This window comes from Syngnathus acus, chromosome 4 (genome assembly GCF_901709675.1).
Source record: "Syngnathus acus chromosome 4, fSynAcu1.2, whole genome shotgun sequence".
Lineage (NCBI taxonomy): Eukaryota > Metazoa > Chordata > Actinopteri > Syngnathiformes > Syngnathidae > Syngnathus > Syngnathus acus.
In genome coordinates, this window is record NC_051090.1 from 10583589 (window position 1) to 10606555 (window position 22967).

The 22967-nt window shown below is 43.6% G+C and overlaps 1 protein-coding gene across 4 annotated transcripts; it reads right to left on the minus strand.

Moving 5' to 3' along the window:
• Positions 1 to 352: 352 nt before the first annotated feature.
• On the minus strand, positions 353 to 12881 carry cfhl3 (complement factor H like 3). 4 transcript variants are annotated; one of them, XM_037249280.1, is made up of 22 exons: positions 12792 to 12881; positions 8940 to 9122; positions 7954 to 8059; positions 7803 to 7879; positions 7546 to 7728; positions 7218 to 7400; positions 6938 to 7132; positions 6667 to 6846; positions 6351 to 6515; positions 5840 to 6007; positions 5615 to 5773; positions 5276 to 5464; positions 5013 to 5198; positions 4758 to 4928; positions 2405 to 2581; positions 2170 to 2275; positions 1985 to 2061; positions 1597 to 1788; positions 1278 to 1466; positions 970 to 1155; positions 717 to 896; positions 353 to 646 (listed from the first exon to the last, which is right to left on the minus strand). In XM_037249280.1, the coding sequence occupies exons 1-22, from the start codon at positions 12859 to 12861 to the stop codon at positions 453 to 455; spliced, it is 3516 nt and encodes a 1171-aa protein (XP_037105175.1). In that variant the 5' UTR covers positions 12862 to 12881; the 3' UTR covers positions 353 to 452. The 4 variants fall into 4 exon arrangements, with proteins under 4 accessions (XP_037105175.1, XP_037105174.1, XP_037105178.1 ...); XM_037249279.1 differs by lacking the exon at positions 12792 to 12881 and adding an exon at positions 9244 to 9482; XM_037249283.1 differs by lacking the exons at positions 8940 to 9122; positions 12792 to 12881 and adding an exon at positions 12496 to 12502.
• Positions 12882 to 22967: the final 10086 nt, after the last annotated feature.

Consider the following 22967-nt stretch of genomic DNA (forward strand, 5'->3'; position numbering starts at 1 on the left):
ATCATTGGTGTAGAGAGAGAAGAGCAGTGGGGAGAGGACGCACCCCTGAGGGGCTCCAGTATTGGTGGTCCGGGTGTCAGATGTGATGCCCCCCAGCCTCACACGCTGTCTCCTGTTGGTCAGGAAGCTGGCAGGTGGGGGCAGGCACCGCAAGCTGGATGAGCTTCTGTTGGAGGATGTCAGGAGCGATGGTGTTGAACGCCGAGCTGAAGTCCACGAACAGGATCCTGGCATCGGAATTTACGGATAAGTTCTTACAAATGCCGAAGTACACACAAAAAGTAAGTCCTCTGACTTCAGAAATATTCCTCAGGATAGGAAAATTCCCACATAAGAAGCAACAGACAGAAGTTTTTTTTTTCCCAATTTATTTATTGAAAACAAACAGGCAAGGGAGCGACACACTGCGCACAGTAGATGTTTCTTGACATTCATCCGTCCCAACGTCTCAGCTACTGGCAGCTCGGCAGTTCCATGACTCCATCGATGCACTTCTGTCGCATATTCACCTCGCCGTTATGTCTTTTTCCAGGAGTACACCTGAACCCGATTTCATCATCATGGGCAGAGTACAATTTATCGTCACGGGTGTATCGGAATGCAATGTTGTGCGTGCTCATTAGTTCTCTGTTGACTGTGCAGGGCTCTGGAAGAAAAATATTGTATTCATCACTTGCTATTTTCAAAACAACTAGTTGAAAATCGTAGAGGCTTACTGAGGCATGTGATGTCGCCAAGCCATTGTCCATTGCTGCAGGTCTTCTCGGGCCCCCCTTTCATCACGTAGTAATTCTGGCAAATGTACTTGACCTTCTCATTATGGTTGTAACTGAATTTAGTAGAGTCTGCCGTGTCCCCACCGGCAAGGTGAGGTGGACGGTCACATTGCGAAGGGGCTAGAAGCAGTGGGACAAAAAGAGCTGCTCATTATTTTGCTGCATCTTTATCTGTGTCAACAATAAACATTACCTCCACATGTTGGAAAGGGATTGCTCCACTGGCCATTGGACAGACATTCCACCTCTGCTTTTCCTTGAAGCAACTGACTACGAAGGCGACAGTAAAACTCCAATTTTTGTCCCTTTTGTACTTGCGCGCCTCTGAGATGAGTGCTCAATTGAACACTGTCGGGGATGCCCGTGAGCTGGCATGGTTCTATTTTCAGGAGAAAAGAAAAATCATTTAATCAGAGCGAAGGCTGCCTTGTTGGGCTTCCAAACTATGGCATTGAGTCAAGGTTTACTAACGCCACCGTGAACCTGAGAATCAAAGCATACCAGCGCATGTTGGGAAAGGGTTGTTCCACTGCCCGCTCGGTAAGCATTCAATATCTTCAGATCCATCCAAGGTATAATCATCACCGCAGCGAAACCTTAACTGATGTCCAATTTGAATTGTTTGAATCCCCGGTTGCAACCCGTGAGCCGTAAGCTGAGGGTGTAGCTCTCCGACTTTACAAGCAATGTCTGGGCATAGAAAAAGATGATCAAAATGAAAAATGTTTCCTCTTGATAGGCCCTTATATAGCAGTTGTAAAAGATAAATGATATGATAGGATCATAAAGTACGAAGTTGCTGTCGGTGTGTCGGTGTTACCTTCACAAGATGGGAACGGCTTATCCCAAACTCCATCTCGACCACATACTACCAGCGGGCTGCCGCTCAGTTGCTTCCCGGGAAGGTCACAGCTAAACGTGAGGAAGTGATCAGGAAGGACTCCCGCTCCATTGTCTGGTAAACCGATGATTGTGATCCCTCTCTGCGCGGGCGGTACCTCACACCTCAAAGCTGGACACACGTAACAAGTTAGTCAGCATACCGTGATATTTTTTGTCATTAATCAACAATGTGACCATTGGAGTCCCACAAAAAACAGTACTCGGCCCTCTATTGTTTGGGTTTGAGCGAAACAAAATATTTTTTCCAAAATAGAGACTCAATCCACTAAGTCATCAATCATCAACTGCTTATTTTGAAGACTTACGTTCACATATCGGCGCGTGGTTGGTCCATTTGTCCAGCAAACAGGTCCTGGTATCTATCTTACTCACCATTTGATAACTACAAAGAGTTGAGAGAAGAAGGCAATGACGATTGTGACAAAATATATATAATCACCATTGTTACAACCTCATGAATGCCTTTCTGACTTTATCTTTGTGCACCTACCCCACATTGCAAAAGTATTTGATAGTTGCCCCAAAAACAAAGTCGTCCCCCTGGACAATTTGATAATAGCCATTGGGAATGCTTTCAGGAAGTGGACATGGCTTCACTGCAAAGAAGAAAAACACTTTGTAAAACATCAAATGTAAGATTTGCTCTCTTAGGATTATTGATTCAATTGAATGATGTCCCCTCAGTTTGCACCCCATATTTTACAGCAACCATTTTTTAGACTCACAGAAGCAAAGTCCTTGATGGACTGCCGCCCAGCCGTCACGTGTACATTTATACCTGATGGGGAGCCCTGACAGGTAACCAGTCTCGCAAATGAAAAGTATCACATCTTCTTCTTGAAACTCAGTCTTTGTGACCTCTGACATGAAGCCGTGCGGAACCTCTGGCAGCGTCGCGCATGCTAACAAACAGCAACACAAGTTAAACTAACAACTTGCTTAACTTGGAAACACAAGCAACTGTCTAACTTGTTTATGTCCTTTTAGTAAGTTCATCAAATACACTTTGCTCATCAGCCACAATATTAGGTAGACTTGCGCCATCTAATCCAAGAGCTCGATGAAAATATTTTGCTTTTGCAAAGACATTTTTTTTTAAGTCTTCTTTCCTTTTGATCTCATTCATTCATGGAGCAAAATGTAGCCGCCCAAAAATTAGGAACAACACAGTGAATGCGGCTGTACAGCATTACAACAAGGGACATTGTTGACTTCATCTTGGACAGATTAAAAGCGTTCGGATCGCATTGTGCAACTGTACCTAATAAAGTGTCTGGTCAAGCAAAGCCAAATAGCTGCAGCGTAACATACAGCAAGATCTTTCCACTAGCTCCACTTTCCTCTAGATCCAAAACATAAAAACCATTAACCTCCCTCAATCTGAACATGCTGCCGAAGAAAAAAAAGCCTATCTTACCATTCTCAGACAAGGACACTCTTACATTGCCCCAAAGTTGTAGAAGCAAAAGTAATAGCTGCAGTCGCATCGTGGCTTGCAGGTAGCAATCAGAGCTGGGGCCAAAACCTTTTGACTAATGTGGAAAGTCCTCAGTTGCGGGAGCAGAGAGTCAAAACATGGACTACCCGCTGGGATTGCGGAAAATGGAAGAACCGAACGTGATTCGTTCAAGCACTCTGCACACACTGTCCCCTACCCTGTGTGATTGCTTGCTTGCTTGAGCAACTCTGACATTTCCACTCAAGTTTACACACAGTAACACTGGCGCAATCCTAATCAATACTGTCTTTGCCTCCACACCAAATGTGTCCTGAGAGACTGACCAACATCGTCAAGAAAGAACAAAAGCAGATTTTCACTGGCATAAGGACAGAAACATATCCTCGAGTATGTACAGCATTCCTTTTCACCGACAAATTTTAGAACGTACATTCGTTTGGCATTGAAAAAGCTGCACATATGAAATGTTTGTATTCATCTGATGACTCCATCTGAGTCCAGTTTTGACTAAGCCTAACCCTGGCATGAGGACAAGAGAGTGCAAAGTCCCTTGCAAAAAGTGCTTGTGTACTAAGCAATACACCAAACTGAACAAACTGTTTATTTACACGCCACCCGCTCATATTTCAATACTAACTTTGTCGTTCTTTCTATTTGAATCTTTGAAACTTATCAATCAGTTATATTGAGGGAAATCTGTACTTTAAGCTTATACTCGGTGCACTGTACCATAATGGAGATCACGTGGTATTACAATGCAAAGTATTTTGGTTCAGACGTTGGTGTTTTGAAGACAGGTTTGACTTAAGGTTACTCAATATTTATTGTATTAATTATGAAGGAACACCGTAACACCTGGTAGCGAGAGATGGGAAAATGAAGCTTCATGAACCAATTGAGGTATTTTAAGTGAAACTCTTTTTCTACACAAGAAACTAGCAAAAATGACAACAGTTATTCATTCTCAGTTTCTGCCCAGTGGAGAGAAGAGGCCGGAGTAGATTTGTCCTCTGATAGCACAAATCCGTATTTTCCCTCGTTTTGTACACATAAATCAACAACCGACAACAACAAGCGAGCTTGGCTGGCTCTAACGACAGGACAGAATTAAGTGGGCCGTACAGATGTAGACATTAAACTAGTAAAAATGACAGCAATACTTCCATTTCTGACATTTTATTATTAATTGCATTCGAATAGTAAATTACTCAATTTCTTCAGCATTCAACATAAGGATCATGGAAATGGTGCGGCGGAACAATCTCCACCCACGTTTTCCTCCTATTGCTGGCCGCCAGCCACCCCAAAACAACACCAAATTGATATTATTGTTATTTCAGCTGTCCTTTGGCCTTTCAGCATCTCCTTTCCTAATTGGAAGCTGTGGAGGAAAGATTGGGTGTGATTCCTTAAATGCAAAATAAAATCTGGCCTGAAGAATCACGAGAGAGCTGTTGATTCTATATAAATACTACTACATATACACGTTTTTGCGCCCACAGGTATTCCAGACACTGCCTCAAGACTTTCACCCATGTGAGAACCCCATATCCGCCATGCTCCATTCGGTTCTTCAAGTGGTGCCACCCGAACGAAATACTACTTGCGCTTGTCCTTACCTCCACACCGAATGGCTTCGCTCCACTGGCCATCTACGCAGGTCGCCGAGCCGCCACTTTTTTCACTCGGTTGTTTGCAGCGGTACTCTATGACCTCACCGTTGCCGTATTTCTCTTTATTGTCACCGAAGGTCATGATTTGGTCCACAGTTTTGGGCTTGGAGCAGTATGCTAAAAATCCAAGCAAAATAATGTCAAGTTGGAGCTCCAACGATGAAAAGTAGCTGCCTGTTCTCTCTTTACACTTTGACTTACGTGAACACTTGATGTCCCCCATGTCCCACTGGCTGTTTTGACACGTGATTGTGTCCGTTCCTTCCATCATGAAGTTCTCCCGACACTTGAAGGTCACTTTGGAGTCAGACAAGTATTCCCGCTGAAATGCCGTCCAAATGACAGCGTTCTCAACTTTAGGAGGCGGGCTGCAGGTCCCGGCAACAACTGCAGAGCATAAAATAGTCTAAAACAACTCCTTTGTGTAAATGTATCATTAAAAAAGAATTGTGAAGGTGACTCACGAGTGCAGATTGAGTTAAAGGGTAAACCATTGGAATCCCATTTTCCATCCAGACACAATAAACGTTCAATCTGACTTTGGTATCCAGCCATGCAAATAATCTGGAGGCTGTCAACTTCTCCATGTCTCTGCCTTTCGTGTTTGATTTTGGCATTGGCAATCGCAGGTATCTCCCCGCACTTATTGCTTTCTGCGGAAGAAAGATGTTTCAATGGTGGCTTGAAGAAAAATATACAACATTACTGGCAAGTCTATAAATCAAGCTTGAGATTGCAAACGCTGGGCATCAGATCGGATGCGACAAAACTCCATTCTTGACCTGAGAGGAGTTGACCCTTACCCATGCATTGTTCCAGCCCATACCACAGACCGTCGATGCATGTGGCTTGACCCCACCACCCTTTGGTGGGAAGCTTATAGCCTTCGTCGCACGTGTAGTAGAGCGTGTCTTGCGCCGGACGGACGGCAAAGCCGTGGAGCACATCAGGTTGGAGACATGCTGAGAAGAAGAAAGTCATCAAATGCAGTCAAAGCATGTTTCTGAGCCACGCCAAGGCCTTTCTACCTGAACAGTTCTGAATGCCAGTCCAACCGTCAAAACCACACTTGACGGTGAACTGTCGATCGGCATCATTTGCGCAGGCGTATTGCACACGGTCGCCTTGGTTGTAAAAGACCTTCTGATTGCGGATAATGTTTGCATTGCTGAGCTCCAGTTGTTTGCATTGGTGTCCTGAAAGAAGGCAAAGCGGGAAAACAGTTAAAGGAACTTGGATTGGAAATTCTGCTATGCTAGTACCAAATATAAGCTGCACCAGGTAAAGTTCGAGAAAATCCCGTTTTGTTCTTTTATAAGGTGCACTGGACTATAAACCACAATGCTTAATTTGCATAGGCAAGAGAATATGCACAAATTATACAATATTATCAAACTCATGAAAAATCCATAGATAAGCCGCATTGGACTGTAAACCGCTGGGTGCAAAGTAAAAATGCCGAGTAAGTGAAAAATGGAACATAATCAAGCATGGTTGCAATTCATTACAAGATACCCAGAAAGCCCCGCCTCCACCTACCTCGACAATACACATTTCCGCGCCAACCATCTGCTGAACAAGTTAGACTAAACCGATCTTGAGAACCTTTGCAGGTAAAATAGGCCCTTTCGTCGTTTCTGTAAATTTGCTTGTAGCCAGCAGCAATGTTTGCGCTCCGGATATCGTTGCTGTCACATGTTATTTCTGAGGGCAAAAAAAACAAAACAAATGCAATTAATTTTTGCCCCATTACACGGGTTCTTTTATTCCTTTTCTGGGCTAGCTCCCAAAACATCTTTAAACGCCATATCGAGTTTGCCTTTGAACATTCAGTTTTAGCATCTGGATGTGTTACCTTGGCAGGGTGGATTTGGGATCCAGCCATCTCTGGTGCATTTGACTTGTGAGGCACCATCTGTCCTCCTGAATCCAGACCGACAGGTAAAGTCCACAAGAGCGCCCATCCTCAGTCTCTGCCCCCAGTAGACGTCCCATTGCGATACGCTCCAATGCCTAGGATTAGGGCAGGTGACCTCTGAAAGAAAGGGACACCAAATATTGAACAAAAAAGTCACTCGAGAGCCCTGCACCACCGCCATCATCATTCTTTGGATTTGACGCGGTACCCTGACAAACGGGTCTGATGGTCCATTTCCCATCACGTTTGCATGTGGACACGGCCGAGGTCTGCGTGGGTGTTGAGATCCCGTATCTGTCCTCGCAGGTGACAGTTAGCGTAGCACCAACGGAAAAGATGCTGATTTGCGAGGGTTGATAGCTGGTTCCTTGGATCGGCGGCAGCGTCACTCTGCATCTGATCACTGCAACGGTGGCCACATGCAAGATTTGTAGCCAGCTCACTGCACGGATCCCCATGCAGCTTGAACTTAGCTTGGCCGGTCTCACGTTCGCACGCGGGTCTTGGGCTCCACTCGGCTCGGATTCCAGATTTGATGCAGGCGGAAGGTCTGCCTTCAGCGCGCCTGTAGTTCTGATTACATTCATAAGACAAGATCTCGTCTTCTTTGTATTCTTGGACTCTTCCGGTCACAAAACCATTGTCGATCACCGGCACCTTGCATTTGACCACTGATGAAGGCAGAAAGCGAATGAAATCATTTGATGAAATGACGACAGCTGATTCAACACAAGCGACGCTGTGAGGCAATAGCGGATCATCACACTGCAGAAACTTTTTTCCAGATCTCCCTCCTGAAAAGGAAGCTTTCCACACCGTCACATTTTGGAGGAGGGCTGCTCCAATCGCCATTTTCATCACAGGACATCTCGGTGGAACCAATCAGGATTTCATGGCGGTTCTTGCACCCAAATCGAAGCACATTGCCAAAGTTTGCTTCTTCGGGGTCCCCGATCACCTCCACATTGTCTTCCACATTGATGACAGGGCACCGGATTGCTGGAAGAAAAGAGGGAAGGCCTCAGGCGCGTAGCGCTTGGCAACCGCGAAGCTCCTCGGTTGCGAGCCCATACCTTCGCAGATCGGTATCGTACCGCTCCACCCATCTGTCATACAACGCCGGTTGTCGATCCGGCTCACCATTTGATAACTAAAGCAAGAATAATAGATGACAAATGTTTTCATTGGAGTTAAGGGATTTTTTTTCGAGCGAGCGCTTCATACCCTTCGTTGCAAGTGTACTGGACTTGTGAGCCAAAGACAAAATCGTCGCCTTGAACCAAATTAAAATTTGCATTCATGGATTCTCCGGGGTGACCGCATGGTTTTGCTTCATGTGCAAGGAATGGAGAGAGAGAGCGAGAGAGAGAGAGAGAGAGAGAGAGCAGAAGAGAGAGAGAGAGAGCTTACTCCATTTTATTTTGTCATGTGGTCACACGAAATAAAATCTGGACCTTGATACATTTCCTTAAGTTGTAGTGTGCCATCGACTTGTCGGTTATAGTCGACTAGACCAGTGGTCCCCAACCACCGGGCCGCGGACCGGTACCGGTCCGTGGGTCACTTGGTACCGGGCCGCCAAGCCGCACAGAAATTTTTTTTTTTATCGACGATCAATTAATTCAGGTCAAGACACTCGTCCCGGTCACGTGACATGTTTCCCCAGTCGAGCCCGCAAAGTTAATATGTGGCGACAGGCTAACTAACCAGGCAATGAAGCATTCAAAACTGCTTCAACACATGGAGACCAAGCATCCTGCAATAAAAGACAAACCTTAATCACTTCGGGTGTCATTGTCTCCGATTACGTCTAGATGGGACCGGCTCGTTTCTGAGAAACAAACTCAGTGCTCCCACTAATTCAACGTAATGGTGAGTTTTATTTTTGTCATTTGTACTTGTTTTTATGTCAGTCGTATCATTTTATTTCATCGTATCTATATATTTATTATAAATGTATTATTTATTTATTTATATAAATGTATTATATATTTATATAAATGCCGGTCCGCGAAAATATTTCTGACATGTAACCGGTCCGTGGCGCAAAAAAAGGTTGGGGACCACTGGACTAGACTATACAGCTACATGAAATCCTACTCGATCATCTTTGCCCAGCAACAAAATTTGCACGATACAATATAACCTCATACGCTTGAAGTGGCAAATATTGGAAATCTTTCAAATGGAAATGAAAAAATGTGTCTTACGTTGACAATTTATACCCCGAGAGTCCCACGTTCCATCATTGCAGATGAGTCTGAAAAATCCAGTATGGCCAACAGCGCAGCTTACCCTCACTTGCTGCTTATTTTGGTACTTGTCTTCCATACCCGTCGTGTCAAAATTGGCATCAAAAAGGGGACCGTTCCGAAACGCTTCAAGTGTACAATCTGAAAGTCAAAAGTACAAGAAGCCATTTCTAGCTTTTCAGGTCCTGAACAAGCAAAGACGAAAAGAACAAAACACGGTGAATGACTACAAAAATAAATCTGTATGCTGCTTGAGTCTTACCTCGACATTTCACAAAGGTCAACGCATGCATCCACAATAATAGCGCACAGCTTTGGCTTATCGCCTTCATTTTGTCTTGTCCGCTCTCAACCGCCCGACGCAACTAAAAGCGGAGACTGCACAACATCAAGTTTAGATGGTGGCAAAGAGGGATTGCGCAATATCTGGACACACGTCTCCCGTTGTCCAGTCTCGTAGTGGGGAAGCAATGTGACCTGTGCACTCATCCACACATATGTGCACACACAGGAGAGTACCGTATTTTCCGCACTATTAGGCGTACTTAAAAACTTAAAATTTACTCAAAAACCCACAGTGCGCCTTATAATGCAGAGCGCCTAATATATGGATCAATTGATTAATTTGTTGATCCATACTGATTGTACACAGCGCTCTGCCAAAATGTTTACAAGGTCGCATCGCTTCCCAGCATTATTGCAACCGTGGTCAGGGGGCGTCACTGAATAGCTGTTGTATCCGCGAGGCTATTTCATTTCGAAATAGGCTGCTCCGTTAATGTTTTTGAGTACATTTACGGCTCAATATCCAACGGAATCATAAATAAGCAGCACCAATGTGTTAAATCAGTCTTTAGTCGGTTCTGATCATTTTTATGGGAGAGTTTGAGAAATGTTATATAGAAATTACAGGGGGCTGCCACGACACTTTGCTGAGGCTCATGGGAGTCTGCGAGCTGAGGCTCATGGGAGTTTGCGGGTGGCTAATGCTATAATGATAGCTGCTATACGCACGAGGCTATTTCATTTCAAAATAGGCTGCTCCGTTAATGTTTCGAGTAAATTTACGGATCCATATGGAAGGGAAACATAAGTAAGCAGTACCAATGTGTTAGATCAAACTTTAGTTAGTTCCGATCATTTTATAGGAGATAGTTTGAGAAACGCGATTGTTTACAGAGGGCTCATTGGTTATTGGCTAGTGGATGCATACCGCAACCCTAGTCAACCTCAGTTTCTTGCAGTATAGCTTCTATTTTATGCGCCTTTTAATCCGGTGCGCCCTATATAGGAAATAATTTCTAAAATAAAAAATTCAATGAGGGTGCGCCTTATAATCCAGTGCGCCTTATAGTGCGAAAAATACGGTACCTCAAGTGTTGCCAAATAGAATACGATGCACACTATTTGTATATGTCACCAGCATTTATGCTACAAACAAAAGTACAAAATTACACGACATGAACCCCACTTGACAGACAAGTAGCTCCTTAACATCTACAATTGAAGTAGTTGGACATGTAGTGAGCAATTTGCTCCATTTTGGAAGTGCTGTTGATTTGTTTTACCTTCTCGGTAATCATTCGCCGAGATCAATAGTGCAAACAAAACAGAAAATATTCTCATCAAAGTTCAGAATTCAATGTGTTGCTCATTTACAGAATCTTAACTCATTCACTGCCAGCCCAGTCAAAATAGATCTTTGACGTCTATAGCCGTCAATGACATAAGTTTGCTTTCATGGCTATTACTACGACACACACACAAAAAATATGAATGTTGGACCAGTTCATTTCGGTGGTTGAGCAATGCGACGTTGAACGTTCTTTCTCAAGGTGACATTTTTGGTACAGCATGTTTGGACTGCATGTGTCATTGAATAAACCAATATTGCCCAAACTATTACTCAGTCCGCCGCTGCTGCCGGAACACGCGAGTCAGTATGTCGGGAAGAAAATAACAAACATGTTTTTTTTTATTGTGCTGGACTTCTTTTCATTGCAAATTAAGATGACCTTCAATGATGACAATCTTTGCAAGGCAGCCATTGAGGTGCTCATACGTTGTACTTTCATTTCTCACTGGATGCTGATGTGGACAGATGAGTGCAGCTGAGAGGTCACTGAAAAATAACTGTCAGATTGAAATCGCACGCTTCCTTATCCCTTAGGAGCTTCCGTCCAAGACGCATGCAAAAAATGGAGGCCTACAGACAGTTTACACCAGTGATGGCAATGATAACATTCATCGATGGAGAATGTGATGCAGCTACACAACACAAGAGTTTGTGAAAAGAAACCATTTAACCATTTAGCTAACCAAGTGATGAAAGAAGGCAGCATGCAAAATGGATGGATCATTTTTTTATTTTTTTATTCACAGGAGTGCATCCTAATGAGAATTAATGTTGGAGGAATGCATCTGCGTTCTGCTTTGGACCCGTCAGCACAGTCTCAATTAAAAGGCCCTTTCATTTTCTCTCAGCTTGGCACAAACATTAACTTTGAGCGGGATGGCGATCAATTGAAGACACTTTTGCAGAGGTGGCTGCTCAACGCCGTGTGATCCTTCGTTCTGAAATAAAATTCGGAATTTATACATTGGGGACATCAAGACTCTCTCGTGTTTCTGTATAGTGTTTCGCGACCTGCCAAATCATACACTCAATAATCAGTCTTTTTATACAGATTTTTTAGTCAGTATCACGTGTATGCACGGTTTGCTTTCATGACTAAGAACTTTTTTTGCATGAGCATACACTGCTCATGGAGATTTCTTTCTTGTCTCGGTTCAGCGCGCTTGTAGTTTTGATGACATTCATAAGACAAGTTCTTTGTATTCTTGGACTCTCATCACACTGCGGAAACATTTTTCCGGATCTCCCTCCCGAAAATGAACCGACCCGCACCTTCACATTTTGGAGGCGGGCTGCTCCACTCTCCATTTTCATCACAGGACATCTCAGAGGAACCAATCATGAATTCATGGCTGTTCTTGCATCTAAATAGGAGCACATTGCCAAAGTTTGCTTCTTCTGGGACCCCGATCACCTCCACATTGTCTTCCACGTTGATGACGGGGCACCGGATTGCTGGAAAAAAAGGACAGAAGGCCTCATTTTATTTTGTCAAGTGGTTGCATGAAATAAAATCTGGACCTTGAAACATTTTTTCAAGTTGTAATGTGCCATCGACTAGTCGGTTATAGTCAACTACTATCGACTATACAGCTACCGTAATTTTCGGACTATAAGTCGCGGTTTTTTTTCATAGTTTGGGTGGGGGGGGCGACTTATACTCAGGAGCGACTTATATACATATATATGTTTTTTTTTTCACTTTTATGGGCATTTTATGGCTGGTGCGACTTATACTCCGGTGCGACTTATAGTCCGAAAATTACGGTACATGAAATCATACCGGTAAGGAAATTCACAGGATACAATATAACCTCATACGCTTGAAGTGGCAAATATTTGAAATCTTTCAAATGGAAATGAAAAAATGGGTCTTACGGTGACATTTTGTACCACGAAACTGCCACACCCCATCATTACAGAGGAGTTCGAGAAATCCAGTGTGGCCAACAGCGCAGCTCACCCTCACTTGCTGCTTATTTTGGTACTTGTCTTCCATACCCGTCGTGTCAAAACTGGCATCGAACAGTGGACTGTTCCGAAATGCTTCAAGTGTACAATCTGCAAAATTTAAGTACATGAATCCATTTCTAGCGTTTCAAGTCCTGAACAAGCAAAGACCAAAACAAGGTGAATGACTACGAGAATGAATCTGTATGCCGCTTGAGTCTTACCTTGACATTTCACAAAGGTCAAAGTATGCATCCACAATAATAGCGCACAGCTTTGGCCTATCACCTTCATTTTGTCTTCTCCGCTCTCAACCGCCCGACGCAACTAAAAGCGGACACTACACAACATCAAGTTTAGATGGTGGCAAAGAGGGATTGCGCAATATCTGGACACTCGTCTCCCGTTGTCCAGTCTCGCAGTGGGAAAGGAATGTGACCCGTGCACTCATCCACACCTATGTGTACACACAGGAGAGTACCTCAGGGTGTTGCCAAATAGAATACACTGCTTATATATGTCACCAGCTTTTATGCTACAAACAAAAGTACAAAATGACACGCCATGAAGCTCAAGAAGCGCCTTGACATCTACAATTGGAGTAGTTGGACATGCAGTGAGCCATTTGCTCCGTTTTGGAAGTGCTGTTGATTTTTCTTTGTTTTACCTTCTCGGTAATCATTCGCCGAGATCAATAGTGTGATACAGAATAGAGAAAATATTCTCATCAAAGTTCACTGATGGAGAATGTGTGATGCAGCCACATGACACAAGAATTTGTCAAAAGAAACCATCTTCCTTTCAAGAAAACAATGAGTCACCAAAAAAAAAAAAAAAATTTCCACAACATACTGTTCATTCATTCTTGAGCAAGGTTGCTATGATTCCACATTTCCACATTCATCCACTAGAGGGCAGAAGTAATCCTTAAGAAAATAATAGCAAGTCTCAATCAGATTTGAAATAATTGAATCAGCCCCTAATTGGGCATGCTGGACAGGAAAGGGTTTACTGTTTTTTTTTTTTTAATGGCTTGAAGCTACTTTGGCCAGCTGCAGGGGCGTTTGATTGAATTTTGAGACAAATAAACGGCCCGAGGCAACGTGATGTCGAGTGGTTAGCAGATCTGCCTCAGTCCTGAGGTCGACGCTTTTAACTCGGCGTTTCCTCCTTCTCCTCATGCTCGCCTCGTACTCTGGTGTCCTTCCTCATTTCAAAGACACGCGTGTGAGGTTTTTTGAGATCTCTGGATGGATGCAAAGTAATTTCATGTTCGCACCGATCATGCATTTTCTGCTTCCTGTGTAGCAGGGATGGGTGTGTAAGTGGCGGCTTGCAGGCTGCATGCGGCCAGCGACCACACTGTGAATGGTCCTTTTTAAAAATATTAAAGTGTTGCTCTTATATTTTCTCCATGTACTCTGATGTACAGACTCCTCCTTCTTATGATTTATTGATATGAGATTTGTGATATCAAGACTGTTCCTTTTTGCCACTCAGCAAATTTAACTAAGCCGTTTTAACAGCAGAGAGGCTCAGCCAAGTGTGGCCTTCTCTATCGATGTGGCAAAATGAAGCCAATGAAGAAAGCGGAGTTGCCCGAGATGGCAGATAGAAGAGCCTGAAATTAGTTTCTTCTGGAGACTGTCTGGCCTGGGTCGAAGTTCTTTTTGGCCTCTTGAGGAAATAAATACTATTGCTTGACAGGATGGAACCAGAGTGGCTCGCTAAATTACACACTTGAGGACAAACTCCACATCTGATAGAACGACTCAATCGCTAGCACAAGTACAAACCAAACAAATGAATCGAGTTCACTATTTGATCTTTTGTTTACATGATGCTAATATGTGCTCGTATGTGACAAGTTCACAAAGGGGCTGAACTACAGCCACTTAACCTGAATGACAATTTGACTTCAAACATGCATCAAGCATGTTTAAAAAAAAAACATCTTAGGCTTTGAGTCACATCACTTAACTGCACTGTTGGACTTCGTCTGTTGAATCTGAATCTCTCCAAGTTTCTGTTTTGAGATAACAGCACCCAAAACTATGCTATATTGTGACATGAAAATGCAAAATGACACTCGTACTGTAGAAAGGACGCATACGTAGTAAACAACTTGTCAGGATGACATTGCTGCAGGCGTTACCCTCCATTGCCAAAATACGTCCTTGTTATTTCCGGCGTAGCATCAAAATCACATGACAAGTGCCTGGCAGCAGGAAGCGAATTGGCATGCGATCGGCCGACAAAAGCATCATGACAGCTAAAGAGAGAAAAGGGACAAAGGCAAGACAAAAAGGTTGATATCAATCACAGTTTTTCTTATGAGCATTATTACTAGTACGTATGCATGCACACACGCACGCACGCGCACACACACGCACGCACGCACGCACACACACACACGCACACACACACACACACACACACACATACACACATAGTACATACATACATACATACACACATATACAGTAAACCCTGATTTATCGCGGATAATTGGTTCCAAGACCAGCCGCGATAGGTGAAAATCCGTAAAGTAGTGTCACCCTCTCATTTTTAACATACATACATTTTTTGTGTATCAATAAATTTACATTAAACCATATAAGTGCATATATTATCATTAGAACATTAAATAATAGTTTCAAACATGTAAATACTATATCAATAGTATAAATGACTTACAGAAAATAATATCTAAATAATATAAATATGATGTGTGTGTGTGTGTAACATACGTAGATGTAACTAAAGTGTATATACTGTAAATATGTTTTGAGAACTCTTTTATTATAACAACTTTTCTTTTATAACAAGGTACAAGTGTACATACTGTAAATATGTTTTTAGAACTCTTATTATTATAATAACTTTTTTACAACAGGGTATAAGTGTACATACTGTAAATATGTTTTTAGAACTCGTATTATTATAACAACTGTTTTTATAACAAGGTACAAGTGTACGTACTGCAATTGTGTGGGCACTCCCTACCTTCTGCTGGCATGCTGGCAACTTTCATGCCATAATTCCTCAAATTAGAATTTATATTTTGCACCGTAACACTGTTTACAGTGGAGATGGCGTGTTGCTGACCTCGACTCGGGACGTCGTGAGTCGGTGGGGCGAATACTTCGAAGCAGGGCTGAGGACTCGGTCGGATTTTTGCACCGAGTCCGAGTCCGGCCTCTTGACCACGAGTCCGAGTCCGAGTCCGGCTGTCCATTTTTTCTGTTAATTCATGTGACTGCTTAGTCTTTATTCAAGGCTAATTTAGATCAAAATCTAAATAATTACAACAGTTTTGTGATGGCTTTGTCTTTATTAAACATATAAACGAATACAATAAACAGATACTTTCAAGTTTTAATCATTAATTACACCATTATAGCTCAGACATTTATCTAAACACAAATAATTAGTGACGACCCCACAACTATCGAAACACATCAATGATATAAGCTGGGTGACATAATCGTCCTTGACATTGGTACATAATGTAAACATTAGCCTAAGTGCAACTCAACGTGGCCGCATTGATCGTAACTTACGCTCCGTTTCCCCCCCAAATCTAGAGGCAAAACATTGTTCTCTCGCTGCTCCCGGGTTCTTCCATCTTGGCTGCGCGCGTGGCATTGTGGGTCTTGTACGTGCACGCACGCAGGCAGGCAGGCGCGGGCGCGCACGCAACAACTAAATTTGTCTTCATAACAAGCAAGCAGGGCTGTGGACAGTATTCCTACGCGCATTCTCAGCAGCATGATGAAAATAAAATTGAACGTATTTTTTTTATTGTCGGACTCGGTGGACTCGGTCAAAATCCGCACCGAGTCCGAGTCCGGCAAAAATGACCGAGTCCGCCCGAGTCCGAGTCCCCGAGTCCGAGTCCGAGTCCACAGCCCTGCTTCGAAGACCTCCTCAATTCCACCGACACGCCTTCCATTGTGGAAGCAGGGCCTGGAGACTCTGAGGTGGACTCTCCAATCTCTGGGGTCGAAGTCACTGAGGCAGTTAAAAAACTCCTCGGGGGCAAGGCCCCAGGGTTGGACGAGATCCACCCGGAGTTCTTAAAGGCTCTGGATGTTGTGGGGCTGTCCTGGCTGACATGCCTCTGCAACATTGCGTGGACATCGGGGACGGTGCCTCTGGATTGGCAGACTGAGGTGGTGGTTCCCCTCTTTAAGAAGGGGGACCGGAGGGTGTGTTCCAATTACAGAGGAATCACACTCCTCAGCCTCCCTGGTAAGGTCTATTCAGGGGTGCTGGAGAGGAGGGTCCGTCGAGAGGTCGAACCTCGGATTCAGGAGGAGCAGTGTGGCTTTCGTCCTGGCCGTGGAACAGTGGACCAGCACTACACCCTCGGCAGGATCCTCGAGGGGGCATGGGAGTTTGCTCAACCAGTCCACATGTGTTTTGTGGACTTGGAGAAGGCGTTTGACCGTGTCCCTCAGGAAGTTCTGTGGAGGGTGCTTCGGGAGTACGGGGTGCCAAATGATAAGGGCGGTTCGGTCCCTGTATCACCGATGCCAGAGTATGGTCCGCATTTCCGGCAGTAAGTCGGATTCATTCCCAGTGAGGGTTGGACTCCGCCAAGGCTGCCCTTTGTCACCGATTCTGTTAATAACTTTTATGGACAGAATTTCTAGGCGGGGCCGAGGCGTTGAGGGTGTCCGGTTTGGGGACCTCAGCATTGCGTCTTTGCTTTTTGCAGACAACGTGGTGCTGTTGGCTTCTTCAAGCCGTGATCTCCAGCTCTCACTGGATGAACCGCGATGTAGCGAGGATTACTGTATATACATATATACATATACACGTAATCATATATATATATATATATATATATATATATATATATATACGAGCACAATTAATTGTGGTCTCTAAAGAGAGGCTCAATTATTTACCAGTTTCTCCACTGCAGTGTTGCAGAGCCAGACAAAGAGAGGGCAATGGCCCACACCTTTGTCACTGTGGTGATGAACTTTCAATCAGCTGAGTGCCAGCGGCAGATCAATAAAGACCACAAAATAGCTCAGCTCAGCTGACTCACACCCTGGAGGCCTCAGGTCCAGGCAAAGCGATCCACTCACCCAGAATCCACACTCAACCGCATTGCAAACAATTTCACCGTGTCACCAAACGAATCATGTTTCCTGTGTGCACGTGGTCCGTTTGGACCGCACCAACTTCAGTCACCATGCAACTCAAAGTGGCAACGTGCCGTGCAGTGACAAGCTCACAGGCACTTTTGACACAGTGTGTCTTTAATCAGTGGCTTCAACAAATAATTCATTGGAGTAGTCATAAATAAACTTTTTTTTTTTGTAGAACTGCTTCGTGATGCCCCCGCGTTCTTGGTTACATAAAATCTCATGTATAATTTAGCACTATTCAAAGTGAATGGTAATGAGGCCAGACCTGGTGTGATGTTGCAAGTGGGGCCTGTTAAAATGAGGCTGAGACCAAAAGCAAGTCAGTTCAAACCTTTTCATTTATTCATGGGAGGCTCATCAGCAGTGCGTTGGCTCAAAACTTTGCTTCTTTTATCCCCACGGTGCTCAACTACTATATTTATTCGTTCTTGCGTGCACTTTGCAATTTGGAAAGAGTGTGCACTTTTCAATGAGGAAATCAGATGGGGTGCGCTCGCATACTGGTTAGAAAAAAAGAAAGAAAATAATTGTACTTTAGCAATTAAACTCTGGGACAAAACATTGATTGCAAAGTAATCATGTTTGGATGCCACAAATATAATGACGTGTGAGCAGACGCGCATTTGCAATGTTGCTCATATTAGCCGTTGGCTAATCTGCAAATGGCAGATTGGCGAGCGAGACTTTCAGGCATTTGCTTGGGAGCGGACAATCACAAGAACATCCGCTTCGTTTTTTACTCGCCCGGTAAAACAGCAAACAAAAGGTCGGACGTCAAACATGGGTCATCAACTTCCCTTGAATGCACAAATTAATTATTGACTTCTTCCAGAGTGCAAATTCTAACGTTGTAACGTTCTCCTCTTTATTTCGACTTACTAAAATACAGAGTGAATATTTTACGAGCCGCCTCCCAAGTTGCATGTTAGGATTAAATGATGATACCTGCTGTAATTGTCGACATGGACCAGTGAAACATTGGCCTCAGCGAAATCCCGGCAATGCCATGATGTCTTTGGCAACCTGTTACCTTGGTAACTGGAATAATGAGCAGAGAGAAGAGGGATGTGGCAGGCAGTCATATGTGGAGGGAATTTATTCTTTGGTTATCATTTCACCCGAGCAAACCAGGCGTGGGTTCTCTTCAACGCTTTTGAGGGCTCGCATCAAGCGTGAGTGTGCTGGACGATGGGCAAGCCTCAGAGAGGTGCTCTTTGCTTCTTCGTGCTGCTTCGCTCTCTCGTCTTTTTTTACAATCCGTCCATCTTGGGCCAACATTTCTCTCGTCAGCGTTGCTGAGGGAGAAAGTGTGTAATGAAAGCACAGTAGTCGTCATCATCTTTTGCAGACTTATTGGACATACTCGGCACAATCAGTGCATTCATTTAATTTAGAAACTCCCAAAAAAAATAAAAAAATTAAACGGGGCTAATGCAAGTGAATTATTTTGGTTGCTGAGTGAAAAAGGTCCATTTATTTATCTTAATGAAATCATGAAACAATTACCTTAATCGTGAAAGGTTTAATTGGATGCTGGAATGTCCTTTGGGGATTAACTTATTTTTTCATCCTTTTGTTTGTATTCCTTCTTCTCGTTTGTTAAAAATGTCTTGTTTGCCCATCATTTGTATTTAGCCGCTGTGCTCCTTTTCTTTCTGCTGCATCCTTGCCCTCACCGTCTGCGAAGCGCACAATGATCCATAATTCTTTGCAAAAGCACTTCAGATGTCCTGCTGCTTTGAGATGAACTTCAATATATTTTCCACAAGTGCCTCTGCGGCAAAACGGTTGAGTTATCTTTGGAATTCCAGCAAAGGCGTTGACAATGTGAATCTGGCTCTTCAATATTGCATTTTTTTTTTTTTTTTTTTATCGTGTAGGAATGAAACTGCTCCAAAACGAATCATCAGAAATTGTAAGAATGACAAATTAGCAGGAAGACAACGTATGGCCGCACCCGGCATGTAAACAAATACTGCACCTTCAGCACCTTGGACAGCAACTGTGGCAAGTCGCCGAAGAGCAGCTTGCCGCATTTGCAGTCTTCACTTAACCCAACATGCATATTGGATGGAATTTTCAAACTCTTCTGCATTTCCTTTAATGTCTCCCAGGAGAGCTGCACAACATTGATGTTTCCTTTTTTTTTGTAGCGCTGCCGCATATCAAAAGAAGGCTTTCTCCACCGACTTCCCATTCATAATTAAAGAATCAAATACCTGCACTTGAATGCGAATCAAAAGACTTCTTTGTTGATAATGAGCAAGAACAAGCCTTGGGGCTGTTCTCTTGAAAGTAACACTTCAAAGTTTGGCACTTGTCCGTTCATTTTACATGAGGAAAAAAAAAAAAAAAAAAACTTCACAAAAAATCCAAGTCCGTTTAAAATCTTGCTCGGGGTTGGGCTCCAGCTCGACGGCTAACCAAGCGAGACAAGAAGGCAGCGTCCAAAATGGATGGATAAAACTTTTTTTTTTTTATTCACAGGAGTGCATCCTAATGAGAATTAATGTTGGAAGAATGCATTGGCGTTCTGCTTTGGACCCGTCAGCACAGTCTCAATTAAAAGGCCCTTACATTTTCTCTCAGCTTGGCACAAACATTAACTTTGAGCGGGATAGCGATCAATTGAAGACACTTTTGCAGAGGTGGCTGCTCGACGCCGAGGTGGCTGCTCGACGCCGAGGGGCCGCTTCAAATTTAAGGCGTGCGATCCTTTGTTCTGAAATAAAATTCGGAATTTATACATTTGGGACATCAAGACTCTTCTGTATTTCTGTATAGTGTTTCGCGACCTGCCAAATCATACACTCAATAATCAGTATATTTATACAGATTTTTTTTATTCAGTATCACATGTATGCACGGTTTGCTTTCATGACTGTAAGAACTTTTTTTTTTGCATGAGCATACACTGCACGTGGGGATTTCTTGACAAAGGCACATCAGTCGGAGAATGGCGAAACAAATCTGCCACTGATTCGGTCAAATTTAAAAGCCGTGGTGAGGAAGCTTTGCAAAGATCATTTGACCTGGCTTCAGGTCTGCTTATATATATTTTCACAAAGCCTTTGTTTTCTTTGAGAACGCCTTTTAAGCACTTTGAAGAGCTGCGAGGCACGTCGGGGAGTCTCGCTCTTTGCCAGTAATGGCTGATTAGCGGCAGAGCTCATCCCGAACGGTGAACGCTTCCCGCCCGATCCAGAGAAGGCGTCTCATCCGAGCTGTCAACGACTGGCAGGCGGACACTTCGGGGAGGGGGGCGAGATGCAAGACAACATGCCTGCCGCGCCTGTTTGGATGCTGCTTTTCTCTCACAATGGTAGACACGTTACAATGCTTATCCTTTTGGGCTAAAAGCTAAAAAAGACACTAACACAATGGCAGGTTGGATGCAAAAGCAATGTGCTATTTATTTATTTTGCTTTTCCACATCACGTAATCCTTGTGGCAGGTTTTTACCTTTTATACACTTCGGTACTGGCGGTCTGATGATTTGTGGGGACCTCGATGTGAGACTCCATTCATCTCAACTGTGCCACTGGTGTACTTATAGGAGCGACGGTCTGGCTACTATATGCTGAGCCAGCGCTTTCAGGTCGAGCCTCAAATGAAATATTACATCATGTAGGTCATAATGCCTCAGAGCGAGGAGGTTACTTGGGTCAAAATACGGTCAAATCACTATGGAGATAAAAATAAAGCTTAGCAATTACAACTAGAGACCAAAATTGATGCAATAATGCTCAGTTGTTGATAACCAGTGATTCCAATTCACTTTTCAATTCTTTTAAAGATTCTTTCATTTGCTTTCATATCTTTTAATGGTCTCGCTTCCCTGTTCTTTGTATGCAGCGATGTTTGATTTTAAAGTGCTCCATATAAATATCAACTAAGTTAAATTGAAAAGGGACAAAAAAAACAAAAACATTGATGTTATGGGTGCCGTTTTCTGTCCTTTGTTATCAACATGTTTGTGTCTTTCACCGTCACATTCTGTCTCAGCGCCGTGGCTCTGAAATGGCGCAGGCTGCCATCTCATTACGTCTCCTTTCATGAATATTTCATGCAATGTTCTCATTCACTTTTGAAAGGAAGCTAATTTGCTGCATAAATATTTGATGTGGACCTTTCATATTCCTTCCACCCACATTTCAATTAACCGCACAATGTATATTTAGCTTCTCAAGTTACACCACCACCTCATTATCCTTCCCTCTGTGCCTTTTTTTTTTTTAAATACTACTCAATACACGAAGCAAGCAAGTAACCATTGTTTCGATTTTCAGCGACTACATCTTTGAACCTTAATCAGCATACTGTACACAAAATGTTGAATTTCAAAGAATGCGAGGCGTTTTCACAGCCCGCGACTGTAGCGGCGGCAAATATAGAGCGCCTCATCAATCACGCTGCGAGTAATCACACACGTATTGCAGCAAATTGCCAAGGAGGAGCGCGATCAATGTAAAGCAAATTTGACCCAAGGACTCAAATGACAAAGATGAAACAAGCGGTGGATATTAATTTCAATTACGATAAAAAACTTTTCCAATAAAAGGCTTTGCTGGCATATTCTACCTCACAAAATTTAATGCATGCAATATTTTGCGTTTGGTCACCACAGTACACTAAACATGAAAAAGAAAAGAGAATTATATATTTTTCTGGCTATTATCATTGTAAGGGCAAGCACACTTGAGTGGGAGTTTGGGAGTTTTCCCAGGAAATTACACAACCCCAAATTCAACATTTCATAACAAATGAGGCTCGGCTTTAAAAAGCGGCGGCAGGCAATACGTCTGCAATTTCACGGTGAGCCGCCCGCTTTGGAGGTTCCCCGAGTGTGAATGGAAGTGAGGCGCGTCCTCCTCTCTATCTGTGACAAGCCAGTGAAGCCCGACCGGGCTCAAGTGATCTTTTCGAGCGCTGAGGTCTGCCACGCTCCCGTCTGAAAAAGTGTCTTGATGGGACCGTGTCACCATAATGAAGTTGGGGCCAGAGACGCCTGTCGCAGTGAGTGAGCGATGGCCTCGGGCCTTCTGCCAACACTCTCATTCATCATTGCGATGATGGCACCCCCCCACCCCCCACCTCCCCATCGGTCCCTCTCGCTTCCTCCGCTCCCAATTGCTGGATTTGCATTCATACGCTTTGGGCTGTTCATTAACACTTGATGAATGCTGCCGTGCAAAAAGATTTCCTTCAAGTCATTTAGCTCGCAAGTCATTCGAA

Coding starts and splice junctions, on each gene's coding strand:
- cfhl3 (XM_037249280.1), bottom strand. CDS start 12,861: ATGAAGGTGATAGGCCAAAGCTGTGCGCTATTATTGTGGATGCATACT. Junction 4,929..5,012: donor GGGGGACATCAAGTGTTCAC/GTAAGTCAAAGT, acceptor TTGGATTTTTAG/CATACTGCTCCAAGCCCAAA. Junction 1,467..1,596: donor GCCGTTCCCATCTTGTGAAG/GTAACACCGACA, acceptor TTCTATGCCCAG/ACATTGCTTGTAAAGTCGGA.